Below are 17,017 nucleotides of genomic sequence, written 5' to 3'. Positions count from 1 at the left end.
GTGACTACAACCAAGTGATGAGAGGTACCGTATTTGACGTAATAAGCGCCCAGGATTCTCTCAAAATTAGAAATAGGGGGCTGTTATTAGAATATTATTTTAGTGAGTTAAAAGATAAATTTCGTGGTTTATGCTGACAGCATGATATGTTTATGTACGACAGATATATTTTTTTAGAATTTAATTACCCATAATTAAGTGTGCATATAACACACAAGTGTGTATTATACGTGAATATATAAGTCTTGTGTACATTGATCAATCGGAAGGGGTGCTAATTAGGATTGTTCACTGGCCAATATATTAGCAAATATCGCCGTGGGCGCTTATTAGAGAGGGGCGCTTATTACGTTGAATACGGTATATATACATGATATGTTGTCAATAGCAGCTGATTAACATTATTGGATTAAATATGCTATAAACATTTCCAACAAAACATTATGCTCCATGTAAATTCAGGTTTGTCAACAGTTGAGGAGCAACATATCTTGAACAGTTAGTTTGGAAAAAATTACCAGTAAATTAAAAAAGAGGAATACCTAACGCATTTTAAAGAAATTGGATCATTAATGATCTATGATGGCCTTATCTTAGTATTGTTATCATCCCCGTGAATGTAGTTCTGAACTTGTGTCAGAGAATGGTATTGACAGATGGGAGACAATGTATGGAGACTTGTGTTGTTTGCAGACAACTGTTGCTGTGTGCTGTGCTGCTGCGGAGCTGTAAGACCCTTTGACATGAAGATCAAAGACAACCAGAATCGTGAAGTGATGCACTTGTCACGACCTCTACGCTGTAACACTTGCTGGTGTCCTTGTTGTCTGCAGGTAACCTTCACCTTCAACCCATGACTTGCACAAGGTCAAGTGAGCCTTCCATAGCATAATTAGGCTCTATTTACTTTTCACTTTGGTGTCACATGTGCTTATGATATTGGTCATGTTGAAATTGACATGGGAATTAAACTTCTGATGATTAAATGAGGACAACAATTACAGAGTAGTACTACTACAGTAGTAATGATGACATCAGAAATGGCAAGAACTGTGATGGTGAAATGATAACAAAAGATGCTGCTTAATGTATTTACAGAGGCACCACCGATACTTTTCATGATGATGATGTTATTGGCGATGGTTGATGATGATTGGAATGGTAGTGATTGGTGATTGATGGTGGTTGGTGATTGGTAATGACAGTGATTGATGATGATAATGACTGGTGATGATGATGATGATGATGGTGATGATGATGACTGGTGATGACTGGTGATGATGATGACTGATGATGATGATGACTGGTGATGATGATGATTGGTGGTGATGATGATGATGATGATGATGATGATGATGATGATGATGATGATGACGACGACTGGTAATGGTGATGATGATGACCGGTGATGATGATTGATGATGATGATGATGATAATGATTGGTGATGAGGAATGATGATGATGATGATGATGATGATGATGACAACGATGACATGATGATGATGATGATGATGATGATGATGATGATGATGACTGGTTAAAATGATGATAATGATGATGATGATGATGATGATGATGATGATGATGACAGTACTAGTGTTTGTGTATGTTTTGTTGTGCAGGTGATAGAGGTGCAAGCCCCACCCGGCACGGTGATCGGCTACGTGAAGCAGGGCTGGCATCTGTGTAAGCCCAAGTTCTACATCCAGAACGTGGATGAAGAGACCATCCTGGGGATCAAGGGGCCCTGCTGCCAGTGGAATATCTGTGGCGACGTCGAGTTTGATGTAAGCAAATAACACACTGCTAGCTGGAATAGACATGAATGAAAAATTGTAGTTAACAGTACCACACCCATCTTGGTTTTCAAACTTTTATCATGTTAATACTAGTTATAAGGTTCTTAAAAGTAGAGATTTAGTTGAATAAAGTAGAACTATTACCATATTTTCTTGAGTATAGTGCGCACTCATGTATAATGCGTACCCCCCCCCTCTAGCGGATTCAATTTTTGAAAAAAGAAATTTGAATACCAAGCGCAGAAAAGAAATTACACCGTAGATTTACCCCTTTAGCGAAGTCCGGCAAACGAACAGGTGATGAGAAACTTGGTCAGTACAAATTCGAAATTTGAGCTAAAAAATCACCAGACATGTTGATTTACCGTTTAAGTTGTATTTTTTGTTCTGCTAGGCATTGTTTTATATCCAGGGATTAAGATTACCATGTGTATTTTCTCGTAAACAGCTGTACACACGTTTTCTTGGAATCTACCGGTGATTCGGTCAAGACACACCCAATGATATAACTTTACAGGGTTTTAATGCAAGGATCGGCAAAAATTGTACCTGAAACTATTTTTTTATCAGGAATAATATATTCCAATATCTTGTTAATTTAGATGCAGCTTTTACTTAACATATTCAAAATAATGATAACCCTAAGCGAAGCAGCTGATTGCTTTTGCCGGGTATTATTTTTTACATGGAACCAGTCTGACCAGTCACTGTCAAGGCTCCCATGCACGTGATTGCGTGATTAGAGAATTACGTGTTGACATAGAATCGTCCAACAAAAACAAATATGACTTTTAACGAGTCACAGTATGGCATTTATGATATATGTATCCATTCTCTGTCAACTAATGTTCGTTTCAAGTCGTCAATAGCGGTAATTTGACCGTGGTTGCTGTTATAATAACGGTGAGTTGTGCAATCTTCCGATCGCTTCGCACACGATTTCGTCAAAATTAATTAAAACATTATTAAAAGGAATTTTGAATAAAATTAATAAGATAAGTTACAAAGATAAGTCCAAATATACAAAGAACACTTTTTATAGCCAGACAGTGTAATTACATGACTAATTTGCATACTTCAGTATGGATTTGTTGACATGGTATTTCCGGTGTTATGTGCTCACAGTAATGTCTTTCCCATGGGGAAAAAAAACATCAAAACTCATTAATTCTTGTATAATGCACACCCCCTTCTACACAGCTGTGTGTTTTGGAAAAAAAGTGTGCACTATACTCAAGAAAATACGGTAGTTGAATGAAGTATAACTATTAGTCGAACAAAGTATAAATATTAGTTGAATAAAGTAGAACTATTAGTTGAATGAAGTAGAACTATTAGTACACTAAAGTAGAATTCTTATTTCAGTTTGGGCAAAAAAAGTTCCAATTAAAGTAGCAAAACCCAAAGTGTTTCTCCCTTTTGAATTCCATAGGGCGGTGGGGTAGCCTAGTGGTTAAACCGTTCGCTTGTCTTGCTGAAAACAGGTTCGATTCCCCACAAGGGTACAATGTGTGAAGCCCATTTCTTGTGTCTCCTGCTGTGATATTGCTGGAATATTGCTAAAAGCGTTGTTAAACCATACTCACTCTCTTTGAATTCCATGGTAAATCTTCCTCAGTATGTAGTGCATGTTTCCAGTTAGTATTCAATGAATTTTAGTTGGGGGCCCTGTTTTATGTTACTTGTACTTATATATACTTACTGTGAGACATAAGATCTACGACCCCTCTTACTCTGTATACTCCTAGTTTATGTGGAATATATACTTACTGTTAGACATCAGACTTACGACCCTTCTCACTCTGCACACTCCTAGTTTAGGTGGAATATATACTTACCGTAAGACATCAGACTTACGACCCCTCTCATTCTGCACACTCCAACTTTGGTGGAATATATACTTACCGTAAGACATCAGACTTATGACTCCTCTCACTCTGCACACTCCAACTTTAGGTGGAATATATACTTACCGTAAGACATCAGACTTACGACCCTTCTCACTCTGCACACTCCAACTTTGGTGGAATATATACTTACCGTAAGACATCAGACTTACGACCCCTCTCATTCTGCACTCTCCAACTTTGGTGGCATATATACTTACCGTAAGACATCAGACTTATGACCCTTTTCACTCTGCACACTCCAACTTTAGGTGGAATATATACTTACCGTAAGACATCAGACTTACGACCCCTCTCATTCTGCACACTCCAACTTTGGTGGAATATATACTTACCGTAAGACATCAGACTTATGACTCCTCTCACTCTGCACACTCCAACTTTAGGTGGAATATATACTTACCGTAAGACATCAGACTTACGACCCTTCTCACTCTGCACACTCCAACTTTGGGTGGAATATATACTTACCGTAAGACATCAGAATTACGACACCTCTCACTCTGCACACTCCAACTTTAGGTGGAATATATACTTACCGTAAGACATCAGACTTACGACCCTTCTCACTCTGCACACTCCAACTTTAGGTGGAATATATACTTACCGTAAGACATCAGACTTATGACACCTCTCACTCTGCACACTTCTAGTTTAGGTGGAATATATACTTACCGTAAGACATCAGACTTACGAACCGTCTCACTCTGCTGCTCCAGGTGACGTCTGCTGACCACAGTACGGAGGTGGGAAGGATCTCCAAGCAGTGGTCCGGACTGGCCAAGGAGGTATTCACAGATGCTGACAACTTTGGTATCTCCTTCCCCATGGATCTGGACGTCAAGATGAAGGCTGTCATGTTGGGAGCCATCTTCCTCATTGTGAGTATGCGCTAAAACTCACTCACCCACCCACCCACCCACCCACCCACCCACACACACACACACCCACCCACCACTCACTCACTCACTCACTCACTCACTCACTCACTCACTCACTCACTCACTCACTCACTCACTCACTCACTCACTCACTCACTCACTCACTCACTCACTCACCCACCCACCCACTCACTCACTCACTCACTCACTCACTCACTCACAGTGAGGCCACCAACCAGGAACTAGATTCAACCTCCATACATCTTTCTCATTAAACTATTGACTACCATTCCCAATTTGCTTTTGCTCAATGTGTCACCATATTTCTTTGGACAATCAATCACTATATGATGAATTGCGAGGTTCAATCAAGCTTTGTATTCATACACGGTTTCTAATGTTCGTTCATTGAGTGATTTTGTACCTTAAACATTGATTATTGTAAGAATGACATATCATAAAAAGGTTGTTATCCTTGTATGTGTGTTTCACTATTATGTGTTAGGAAAAATAAATATGTATTAACATTGTATCAATACAGTTTGTATTCCTAATATAATATTTACAATATGACCACACTCTTACACACAGCTTATAATCCCTCTATATCTTTAAAGCAAGATATGGATAATAAATGTGTATTATGCTCATATCAATGCAATGTTGATATCCTAATATATAATATTTACAATATTGACACACTCGGCTAATAATCTCTCTATATGTGTAAAGCAAGAAACAGGTTGCTGTGGCCTTGTATAATTTTTTGTTTTTTTGTTTTTTTGTAATAATCTTTTTATTCAGGGTTCAAAAAACATTGTACACGATATAATGCAGTTTAATACATAAACTGTTTGCACATCATTTGTAATGTGATGATTGATATTACCAATGATAATAAATGATTTACTGCATAATATATATGTATCACATGATGGAATCCCTTTTTATTTTTTTTGTTTTAGTTTAATCAGATTTCACAAAGTTGCTTGTGTATCTAAAACATGTTGTATTTTCTTTCAGGATTTCATGTACTTTGAAAATGACAAGAAGAATGTCAAGAAGGAGATGGACCATCTGCATTAGAATGACACTACATGTTCAGACAGTACAACAAGATAGTTGAGATGCGGTCTGCAATGGCCTTCTCACCTGTTCATTCAGCACACATGATTAGTGCTCCTTAAATAGACATGGAACCTATGATAAGGATTAGGTTAAACAACATGTAATCCATCACTTTCATACAACACATTAATTTTATTTTTCTGTCAGCACACACTTAAAGTTGACCAGCTATATAAAGGAAATGGCCCACTTGTCTAAGGTACTACATTTTGTTGTGCAGAGTTGCACCCCTTGGGCATGCCAGTAACAAGCTCCTTCCCAGCGCGTGACACCTTCGTTACACTCTCGGTAACATCGCTGCCACCAGTGTGGGCGCGGCCATTTCAAGAATCTTGAAATTTGCCCTCCAACCCCATATGTAGTAACGTTTATACTTTTGTTTATGTCTCTGGGAATGCCATCATATTTCAATTTGAAAAGGTTTACGACTGACCATGTTTTCCAGATGAATTCACTTTGTTGTTTTGATAATCAGATTGGTTCGAGATTGCAGACTAACGGAAAATCAACCAACTTCTCCCTTACATTCTTACTATATCAATAACACGATAGTTTTAATGAAACAGAAATTCAAATTGACAAACGAAGAAAGTAATTTAGCAGCGATAAGTGTATTCGGCGTCACGACAGTCGTCACTTGTTTGTAAACATAACGGTCATTCGGTTGCGAGTTCAACTCCAAGCATGGTTGTGGCCACCTATTCACAGTGGGGAGTTTTGACTGGTGGCAGCGATAGTATAGAGAGCTCCGGGAACGTACTATCGCTGTGAGGAGCTTGTGCCAGTAAGTTTTGATTGTGGGTTTGAATCCTGGTCCGCCCTGATTATGTTTGAAGTTTTGTCAGCACCTGTGCTCGTGGGTTTCCCATAGTAGTAAAAAATCGAAAATAAATCTGACACACAGTTATATGACTGAAATAATGTTCAAAGCAGCACGCCACACCACGCCACGCCACGCCACGCCACGCAACGCAACGCAACGCAACGCAACGCAACGCAACACCACACCACACCACACAACACAACACAACACAACACAACACAACACTCTCCTCCTACCAATGGCCGGTAGGGGAGTCTGGTGGTTAAAGTGGTCGCCCATCACACCAAAGACCCTGGTTCAAATCCCCATATGAGTACAATACGTGAAGCCTGTTTGTGGTGTGCCTGCCGCAATATTGCTGGAATATTCCTCTAAGCGGGATAAAAACACTCACTCAGATGACAGCATGATGTGCCAGTCGCTGTTCCACCAATGAAAGACCTGCTTAGACATCCATATACACCAAATATTTTCTTTGGTATTAGCAACCACCCAGTTTATGTTGTTTTCTGTGATATACTGGCACCTATATTAATATCTGTATTAATCACTGTATTCAACTTTTTAAATCAACACTGTTAATGTGTAGATGGTGCCACTTTTAAAAGCTTTGATATTATCAAAGTGTTTTTAAGGTCAGTGTATAAATATTTGAAATTATTTTAATTTACTTCATCTTTTATGTATATGCTTTTTAGTATACATTTTTTATTTCACTTCTCACCTTGATCAGGAACCCATATTTATTGTTTCTGTAGAGTAGATATTTCTACCATAGATCTGCGTATATGTGTAGATGGTGATCCCTGTAATGGCGTTTGTAGACTTCATCTCAGATTGTAATGATTCACTGAAGTATCTGTGTATCCTGATACTTTGTACCATGATACATGTATTGTATCATATATAAATGTTTCTGTGGTATGTACAGGTTTAAAGCCACTCTTTGTAGAAATTCCTCATATTTACTGATAATGTTTCATTTCAGCTTTCTGTAATTCCCTTTCTTTGATAGATAGCGTCTCCTTTATACTGGATGGGTAGTGTTTGTATGTATCAAATATTGTATATTACCATAGATCTCTGACTGGTAGACAAAAATGGACTCAAGTACCTGTGTCTCTAAACCTGACCTGGATTCAGACACTTACTTTCAACAGTAACATGTCAGACAATCGACAGTTTGCCATCTCCCCTCAGCACCATCTATTTATAATTTATCATCCATGCCTGCAGGGGCGGTCGTTTAGCCAAGTGGTTAAAGCGTTCGCTCGTCACGCCGAAGACCCAGGTTCGATTCCCGACATGGGTACAATGTGTGAAGCCAATTTCTGGTGTCCCTATGTGTTGCTGCAATATTGCTAAAAGCTACCTTAAACCAAACTCACTCACTCCATGCCTGCAACACACGCTAGAGAAGTAAAGATGAGAGTTATCTCCCCTTGTCAGGACCTTGAGTCCTTGTACGACTTGAGCCCACCTAAACCCACCCAGTCTGGGTTAGAATTGGTCCCCCATTGCACTAAGACGATCGTAACTACCATACTCTACACTTACTTATGACAATCGTAGCACTAAGATTACTTGGAGGAAGGGGACCCAGGTACCTGTGCTGGCCATAAATGTTACTTAATGGATCAGGTGGTCAGGCTCTGTGACTTGGCTGATGGCATATCATTGTTGCTCGCAATATCTATCACTAGATTGTCTGGTCCAGACTTGATCACTTACAGGCTGTTGTCATATAACTGGAATATTGTTGAGTGTGGCCATAAATAACAAACACACCCACACCAGCAGCCTGACCCCTGCTCAAGTACCTGGCAAAGATCTGTTGTGTTTAACATCAAGAGCTTTCTATCTAGGTATACATTGTTCAGCAGCAAGGTGAATCGTTACGACCCTAAACTGTAGAAAGATACCGGTATATCTGTAACATATAGAGTTTTTTTAATTCATAATATGTTTGAAATGTCATAGGTTTTATGACAAGCATGGCCTTTGAAATCACTTTGTCAATCTTTCATACAAATTAAGTAACTTCCTGAAGCAGCGTAATAATTTCCTTTAAGATTTTGAAAGATTTAAATTCCTGAGTGATTAATCAGTCTGGTATTTAGAACACTTCCTGTTTCTGTGAAAGTATTACAATAATCAAGTCTATCTGATACACAAAAGTAGGGCAAATCTATAAATATGATGATGAATATTCATTTTTGGATTTGAAAACATGTGTATTGTGTACATTTAAGCCTAGATGTATCCTCCCTTTGATTCGTTACTAGATTACCATATTTAGTCATACATACTATGTCAAACTGACCCTAATGAATATGCATAAGTACAGTCTATTTTGTAGGTTGGGGGTGTTAGGTAGGAAGTATGGTTTATCTAATGCATTTGTAAACTAGAGTTTATATCTGTTTTATGTTGTTAAGAAACAGACATCATTGAGTCAGGAATTGTTGAAAACCTTGGTCAAGTGTTAGAGCTGTGAAACCATCAAGAAGGATGTTCACTTGTGTTTGACATCTGTCAACTGTGGACTGTGCAGCTAAGCCCAGGCAGATAGTCAGGAAGTGTTCAACGTACTTAATTTATCAGTAAAAATCTTCACAACTGTTTGAAAGAAACTTTAGAAATTCCATTAATAATTTGATCATTACTTGCAATTGTTTGCAACTATAACATGTTAAGGTTTACAATGTGTCTTATGTTAAGGTTACACAATGATGAGAACAAGGTTATCATTAAAGTTCATTTATACCCTGTATATTCATGTTTTATTACAGTATATCATGTGATATACTGGAATGTTTTCATTAATACATGGGGCAAATTCTCACATGTCTTGGGCTAAACCTTTCAAAAGTTAATGAATTCATTGTATTTATTTTAAATTTTAAAAGGTATGCTAAGACCTCAGTTTACAATTTTCATGTCACTCAATGAGTGGAAGAAAGCTTATGATGGTCACTGTACACGTCAGCAGAGCTATGTGGCATCCATTGATAATATTTGTCTATTGATTAATTAATGTTTAACACAATGGCAAGAGCACTTTTATATTGTCATGGCAAAAGAAACCATTGTTTGTTTTACTGTCACGTGATGCATGATGTTTTTGCATGCTATTTTCTAAGGTTTAACACATATTTTTACATTTTTTAATAATTAAGGGACACACATTTTCAGCGTGGGTAATTTGTTTTGTTTTGGTGATCTGTGTCGTGAGACCAGTGTTATTGGTGTCTGTCGTGAATCAGGTGTTATTGGCATCTGTGTCGTGAGACCGATGTTATTGGCATCTGTGTCGTGAGACAGGTGTTATTGGCATCTGTGTCGTGAGACAGGTGTTATTGGCATCTGTGTCATGAGACAGGTGTTATTGGTGTCTGTGCCATGAGACCGATGTTATTGGTGTCTGTGTCGTGAGACCGATGTTATTGGTGTCTGTGTCGTGAGACAGGTGTTATTGGCATCTGTGTCGTGAAACAGGTTTTGTTAGTGTCTTCGTCACGAGACAGGTGTCATTGTATCGGAGTTAAGGGTAAAACATGTCACTGTTATTTCAGTTTTGAAATATTGTTCCCTTTATAGTAATGCATAATAAGCACAATCACTTTTTAAGATTACATAACTGTTGAGCACTGATGCTTATATGTAAATCATCACACACAGACACAGTGGGGTGCATACTTGGGCTGGGACGAGTCCACATTTACTACCCGGGTACCCGACCCCCCATTACCCAACCCTACCCAGGTACCCACTGAAGGTCTCAAGAGTAGGGAACGAAATGTCTGATTTTGAATTGTTTTGCCGGAGCCCTGGCAAAAACTATTTTGGTACATGTATCAAACGATCAGATCATGCGTACACGGAAGTTGACGGAAGCTTTATCTCAACTCACACATATACAAGTCAAAAGAATGGGTTCATCGTCAGAAAGAAAAGCAAACTTTAGCAACTTGAATTGAAACAACTGAGTACAGTGAGTTGTTGTCATTAAACAATATATCATGTGACTAACCACGGGTCCGGGTAGTCCTGTGTTTTCCCCGGATCCTACTCAGGAACCACCCGACCCGAGTACCCGAGTTACCCGTCCCAGCCCTAGTACATACCCGTGTTTAAGCACTTTACTTGCCAGTACATGTTTCAAAGCTCATTGCATGTCAATGTATAACAACACTATAGCTAAGTCATTTGGTTTTTAATAATTACACAACAGCCAAATGCTTATTGATCACAAATGATTTGAATTCATCTGGCAATGTTAACTTGTGATCTCAGAATGCATCCCCATGTTTCTATGAAAGCTGAATTCACTCTTCAAGTAAGCATGTACATCATATTTGTTTTGTCTCTCTGTAGAATTGACTGTTTTGATGTGTACTACATAACATAGGAATTTGAGTAGCATATGTACAGCTGTTGAATTCTAACATTGATCTCTCTGCCTTTCTTCAGCATTTCTTCTCCACTGAATATATATTGGTATGTTTTCATGTTATTTCAGGTCAATTAGGCTTCAAAAAATAAAAGAATTGGTTCTCAAGCAATGGGTTTTGAAAAAATATTGCGGGCAGGCTGTTTCAATTTTTCTTTTGGTTGTTCAAACTAATATGTAACCAAACAAACAATTGTGTAACCAAATAAACAGTAGAGTACAATCAACCTGGGAAAGGGCCTCCCTACATAAATGTATTCCTTGATGAGTACAATACTGGAATACAGTATTTGACTTCCATTGGACTTGGAATTATTAATGATTTAAAAAAATAATAATTTTAAATGGAAATAAAAACAAAATATGTAGCAAAGTTTATTCTGATGCGGGTGGTGCCTGAGAACCAAGACTTTTTTTAGCTTTATATTAAGGATAATTTTAACATTTGTCTATAGCAAATTATGCAGTGATTCAAAATAACCAATGTAAAAAATGTTGTCTTCAGCTTGTGACGAACTGCTTGATTTGACTACAACTGCTATACTTTATAGGTATCTATTTTCTTAGGTTGCCTAGCAACAGGGAACTTTCTGACAGTGTACATGCTGGTACTAGCTGCTTTCATTGGCCTTGGAGATGAGTGTCTTACTAGGATGTGTGGAAGTGTGAGCACAGGGTCCTTGCATCACTAAATAATTGCTTTTTCTTAAAGGATCTAATTTAGCAAAATAATATTTTTTATTTATTTTTTCAAGGATTATCATATTCTTTCACTGTAATTGACTGAGCACAACCATTGTCCTTTTTAGATGCAAGGTTGTAAAACACTTCGTGTAATTAATATTTTGTGGCCTTTATAGATGTTTAGTAATCATTGCAGAATTGTAGCTTTTTGTATGTCCTCTTATAAAAATGTTATGTTCAAAGTACCGTATGTTTGACACTATTAGGTTGGTGTGGTATTCAAATTGGTGTTGTTTGAAGAGCTTGTGCCTTAATTGTTTAACCAGTCTCAGGATTAACAAGAAGGAAGGAAGTATTTCCCCATGATTCAGTGTCACGCTGTGTTTCAGTTGCAGCAGCTGATAGCATTGCATGCATGGTGAAGTCTTTTGTCATGTCATGGCTGTGTTCAACACAATCTCCTTATTATGTTCTGCTCTGTTTTGATGTGTAATTGTTTCAATTAACTTGTTCGTTCACATTCAGTCACTGAACTATTTCGTAAGTAGGTTGTAGACGTCATCAATACCTCAACGTTTGGATTTTGGAATACGTTCCTCTGTCACCTATGAATACATTGGGCTGCTTGGGTGAAGTCACTATTTTTAAACAACCAATCTATACCTGGCCGATGTCACATAGCTGGAATATTGTTGAGTGCGGCATTAAACAACAAACAAACGTTGCTTCAATCTCGGGCAATGTCTCATTTGAAGTCCATGAGTGGAAAAGAAACTCATATCAATGCAGGTTGGTCAGCAGAAATAGTACAAGTGAATTAGGCAGGCAAAGAACGCTAATTCATTTACGATAGTTTTATTTTAGTTTCAAGCAACAATTACAAACAATTACTATTGTACTTCAATTCACATTTACAAAGTTTCTGAATTACCAAATTTCTATTATGACCACGATCACTAAATGACCAGTGTGTCGAACGATGTTGCCTATCCTAACTCTAAAGCCGAACTGAATTACAACACAGGATGGTCGACATGTGGCGCACATGCATGCTTTTTTCATGCTTTTAGATATGTATCCGCTAAGTAAAGCAGTGTGTGCGCGCGAACTGTTTTCACACACAGAACGACCTGTTCGGAAACATAGCCTACTCACAGCAATACAACCTGTGATGACAATATCCTTATGTCCACCGGTGATGGAGGAAGGTAGTGTGTACCAACCCATGAAGTATTGACAATTGTTGTACACTAATGTTTTAATAAAATAACATTTTTAATGTCTGTTTACTTCCTGAGGTATTGGTGAGTAACAATCATTTTATGAAAATTTCAGAATTCAAACAACTGATTATCAAGTTGGTAGATCTACCTTTGAGTAAAATATCTTCAAGTTCAAATGATTTGAAAGGTGCATATCTTCAGTGAGAAAGAAATGTGTCTTTTGACATGTTAGGTTCATTTGTAAGGCAGTTACTTTTTAAATATTCTTGACTAAAAGTAACGCTACATCTGTGTGAAGAAAGCCAGTAATTTCTTTACAATTTTAACAAGACCTGCTATCAATGTTGTGATTCTATAACTCTGTACTAAATAGAATTTGATAGAAAACACAAGAAATTGTCCTCTGTGGTAAAGATGTTAATATCACAAGATCATCTTGTTTCTGTTAACTAAGTGTATCAATGAATATTATTGATTTTTAGTCTTTATTACAATATGAGCAAAAATGGTAACTTGAGATCTGAGTACATTTTATGTGAAATTTATGTTGTGATAACGTTTATGTAAGATCAGAAATGGTTGGTATCTTGGCTCAAGTGATTTCTTCACCCAATAATGTTATTAGTGGATTTGTATCGTCTTGTACCAAATCATGTGCAATAATCCTGTTTGAAGCTAGTAAATATGTTAAATGGTAGGTGTTTTATATTGCAGTCAGATCTATTTTCATTGGCTCAATTTTTTTTATATTCAAATTTTCTCTGATCTATTGCTCGTAGAGGGCAGGATCTGATATTTCTACAAGGACATGTGATTGTATCTGCTTCTCATTTATATTTGTCTGGAATAAACTGATTTATGGTTTACACCGTGGTTTGGTTGTTTATTTGTCCTCTGACCGCCGTCATGGTCTAGTGCACAGAGCGTCTGCCCGGGTGGTTCAATCCCTGGTAGCGCCACACCAAATGACCTCAAGTCGAGTACCATCTTTTACCTTCTTCTGGTACAATCTCATTAAAATCAGACCTTAGTTCTCGCTACCGCTAAACAAAGATCTGAAGACATCCCATTAGGGGTCACGTCAGAACGACCTTTCATTCAACCAATCAGAGCGTCGCTTACCAGATCATGAAAGTGACCGTCGGAATGTGATTTCTAATCATACAACCTCGAAAACTTTTAACACGGGGTATTGTGAACGATAGTTATGGGTTAAACGACAGAATCCATACAATCTAGACCATCTAATAACCATTCCAGAATGTTCTTTTGTTTAGGTTTCAAATTTGTAATCGAGAATTTGTCAAAATATGTTTCAAAGCGTAGTAATGCCGTAAAGCACGAGAAAGCTGCCTTCTGATTGGTCATTCCATTGGTCAGTCAGAGTTCGCGCAAGGTCGGTCTGACATGACCCGTAATGGGATGTCCTCAAATCTTTGTTTAGTGGTAGCAAGAAGAGAACTAAGATCTGATTTTAATGAGATTGCTTTTGGTAGGACAGACTAAGGGAAAGAACCACTGACCTTCCACTTTCCAGGCTGCTGCTCTATCCACTACACCACGGAGGCATTCTGGCAGATATTAGGACCTGTTTGTGATCCTGGACTACATCTCGAAGAACTGAGATCATGACTATGGATGGATGAATGGAGTCCAGGTGCAATCACATCTTCCCGAGACGAGAGTTAACTGACTTTGAAGGTCCAGTTTACAGCCTTGCCGAACTAGGCTGGAATTTCTGGGCTCAATCGTAGCACCACCAGTGGCTATTACCAGTTATGTCCCTTCTAAGCCTCTCCTATGGACCAATCAGATTCCACCTCTCGTATCACTTGTGTTTGCTTCACACAAAACTGTGGCGCCCAGTCAAGACGATCTGATCGATAATCAAGATTTATATTGTGATAAAACGGGTCTTACATCGTTAAATTCATCAAATCACGTGAGCACTTTGATTAAAAACATGAAAAGATTTGGAAAATATCTGCTGACGAGTTGGTGGTGCACATGGTTTGCAAATCCTGCAATCGACTGAAATCTACGTAGCAGTTTACGAAATGGATTTCGATTTCGGTGCACGATTTTGATTGGACTATGCAAAGACTTGTTAGTCCAGCCAAAATGTAACTCCATAATACCAGCCTAGTTCGGCAAGGGTGGAAACTGGACTTTTATAGTCAGTTAACTACCTCTTCCTCGGGAAGCTGGGTGCAATCAATGATTGAAGTGTCAGCAACAATCCAAGGATGTGTGTTAAATTACTTGTGTAGAGTAGGCAAAGCAATGGGCCTAGGACCGATACGAGTGGAATAATGACTGCTCCACTGAAGCTGTCAGGGTTCAGTGGGTATGGTGTATACTCTGCTTTCAGTCACATTCCAGCAATATCGTGACGGGGACACCAGAATTGGGCTTCATACATTGAAACTATGTGGTGAATCGAACCCAGAAGAGTGTCCTGGGTTTAATGCCGCTTTGAACAGTATTCCTGTTACATCATGACGTGTCAGCTTGATGTGGGTGAGTGAGTATGGTTTTACACTGCTTTGAACAGTATTCCTGTTACATAATGACATGTCAGCTTGATGTGGGTGAGTGAGTATGGTTTTACACTGCTTTGAACAGTATTCCTGTTACATTACGACGTGTCAGCTTGATGTGGGTGAGTGAGTATGGTTTTATACCTCTTTGAACAGTCTTTCTGTTACATCACGATATGTCAGTTTGATGTGGGTGAGTGAGTGAGTATGGTTTTATACCTCTTTGAAGTCTCCCTGTTACATCACGACGTGTCAGCTTATGTGGGTGGGTGAGTGAGTGAGTATGGTTTTATACCGCTTTGAACAGTCTTCCTGTTACATCACGACACGTCAGCTTGATGTGGATGAGTGAGGGAGTATGGTTTTATACCCCTTTGAACAATCTTCCTGTTACATCACGACGTGTCAGCTTGATGTGGGTGGGTGAGTGAGGGAGTATGGTTTTATACCCCTTTGAACAGTCTTCCTGTTACATCACGACGTGTCAGCTTATGTGGGTGAGTATGGTTTTATACCCCTTTGAACAATCTTCCTGTTACATCACGACATGTCAGCTTGATGTGGGTGAGTGAGTGAGTATGCTTTTATACCTCTTTGAACAATCTTCCTGTTACATCACGACATGTCAGCTTGATGTGGGTGAGTGAGGGAGTATGGTTTTATACCGCTTTGAAAGTCTTCCTGTTACATCACGTGTCAGCTTGATGTGGATGATTGAGTGAGTATGATTTTTTACAGCTTTTAGCACTATTCCAGCAACATCACTTCAGGGGACACCAGAAATGGGCTTCACACATTGTATCTATGTGGGGATTCAAACCCGGGCCTTCAGCATAACAAGCGAACGCTTTAACCACTAGACTACCCCATCGTTTGTATGATTTTGGAAGAAAGCCTTAAGTGAAGAGGGCGGTCGGGTAGCCTAGTGGTTAAAGCGTTTGCTCGTCACGCCGAAGACCCGGGTTCGAATCCCGACATTGGTACAATGTGTGAAGCCCATTTCCAGTGTCCCCCGCCGTGATATTGCTGGAATATTGCTAAAAGCGGCGTAAAACCAAACTCACTCACTTAAGTGAAGAGCAAACACTTTACCTGCCAGGTAACTCAATGAGTAACCTTTTCAACCATAACACGATACTGGGGATCTTTACTGCTCCTGAATCTCCTGTTTCTGGCATCTTATTCCCCAAAATCTTTATTACCGTATTCGACGTAATAAGCGCCCAGGGCGCTCTCAAAATTAGAAATAGGGGGCTCTTATTAGAATATTATTTTGGTGAAAAACAACAGGGTTAAAAGATCGTTAATTTTGTGGTTTATGCTGACAGCCTGAAATGTTTATATACGACAGATGTATTTTTCCAGAATCTAATTACCCACAATTAAGAATGCACATAACACACGTATTATACACAAATAAATAATTCTTGTGTACATTGATCGATCGGTTGTGGTGCTAATTGGGATTGTTCACCAGCCAATATATTAGCAAATATTGCCGTGGGAGCTTAACAGAGCGGGACGCTTATTACCTCGAATACGGTATATGACACAACAAAAGAAATTAATGGCTTCTGG

At 38.6% G+C, this 17,017-nt stretch overlaps 1 protein-coding gene across 1 annotated transcript in view; it reads left to right on the top strand.

Moving 5' to 3' along the window:
- The window catches only part of LOC139447554 (phospholipid scramblase 2-like), a 44,526-nt gene extending 38,569 nt beyond the window's left edge, over positions 1–5,957 (top strand). Inside the window, exons 5-8 of the mRNA XM_071228957.1 lie at positions 694–833; positions 1,624–1,788; positions 4,427–4,588; positions 5,612–5,957. Coding sequence (XP_071085058.1) covers positions 694–833; positions 1,624–1,788; positions 4,427–4,588; positions 5,612–5,674 — 530 coding nt within the window. The 3' untranslated portion in view covers positions 5,675–5,957. The remainder of the gene's footprint in view (positions 1–693; positions 834–1,623; positions 1,789–4,426; positions 4,589–5,611) is intronic.
- The last annotated feature ends 11,060 nt before the right edge of the window (positions 5,958–17,017 follow it).

Source organism: Haliotis cracherodii, unplaced genomic scaffold (assembly GCF_022045235.1).
Source record: "Haliotis cracherodii isolate W230 unplaced genomic scaffold, xgHalCrac1.p SCAF_7, whole genome shotgun sequence".
NCBI lineage: Eukaryota > Metazoa > Mollusca > Gastropoda > Lepetellida > Haliotidae > Haliotis > Haliotis cracherodii.
This window is presented reverse-complemented; position numbering and strand designations above follow the sequence as displayed.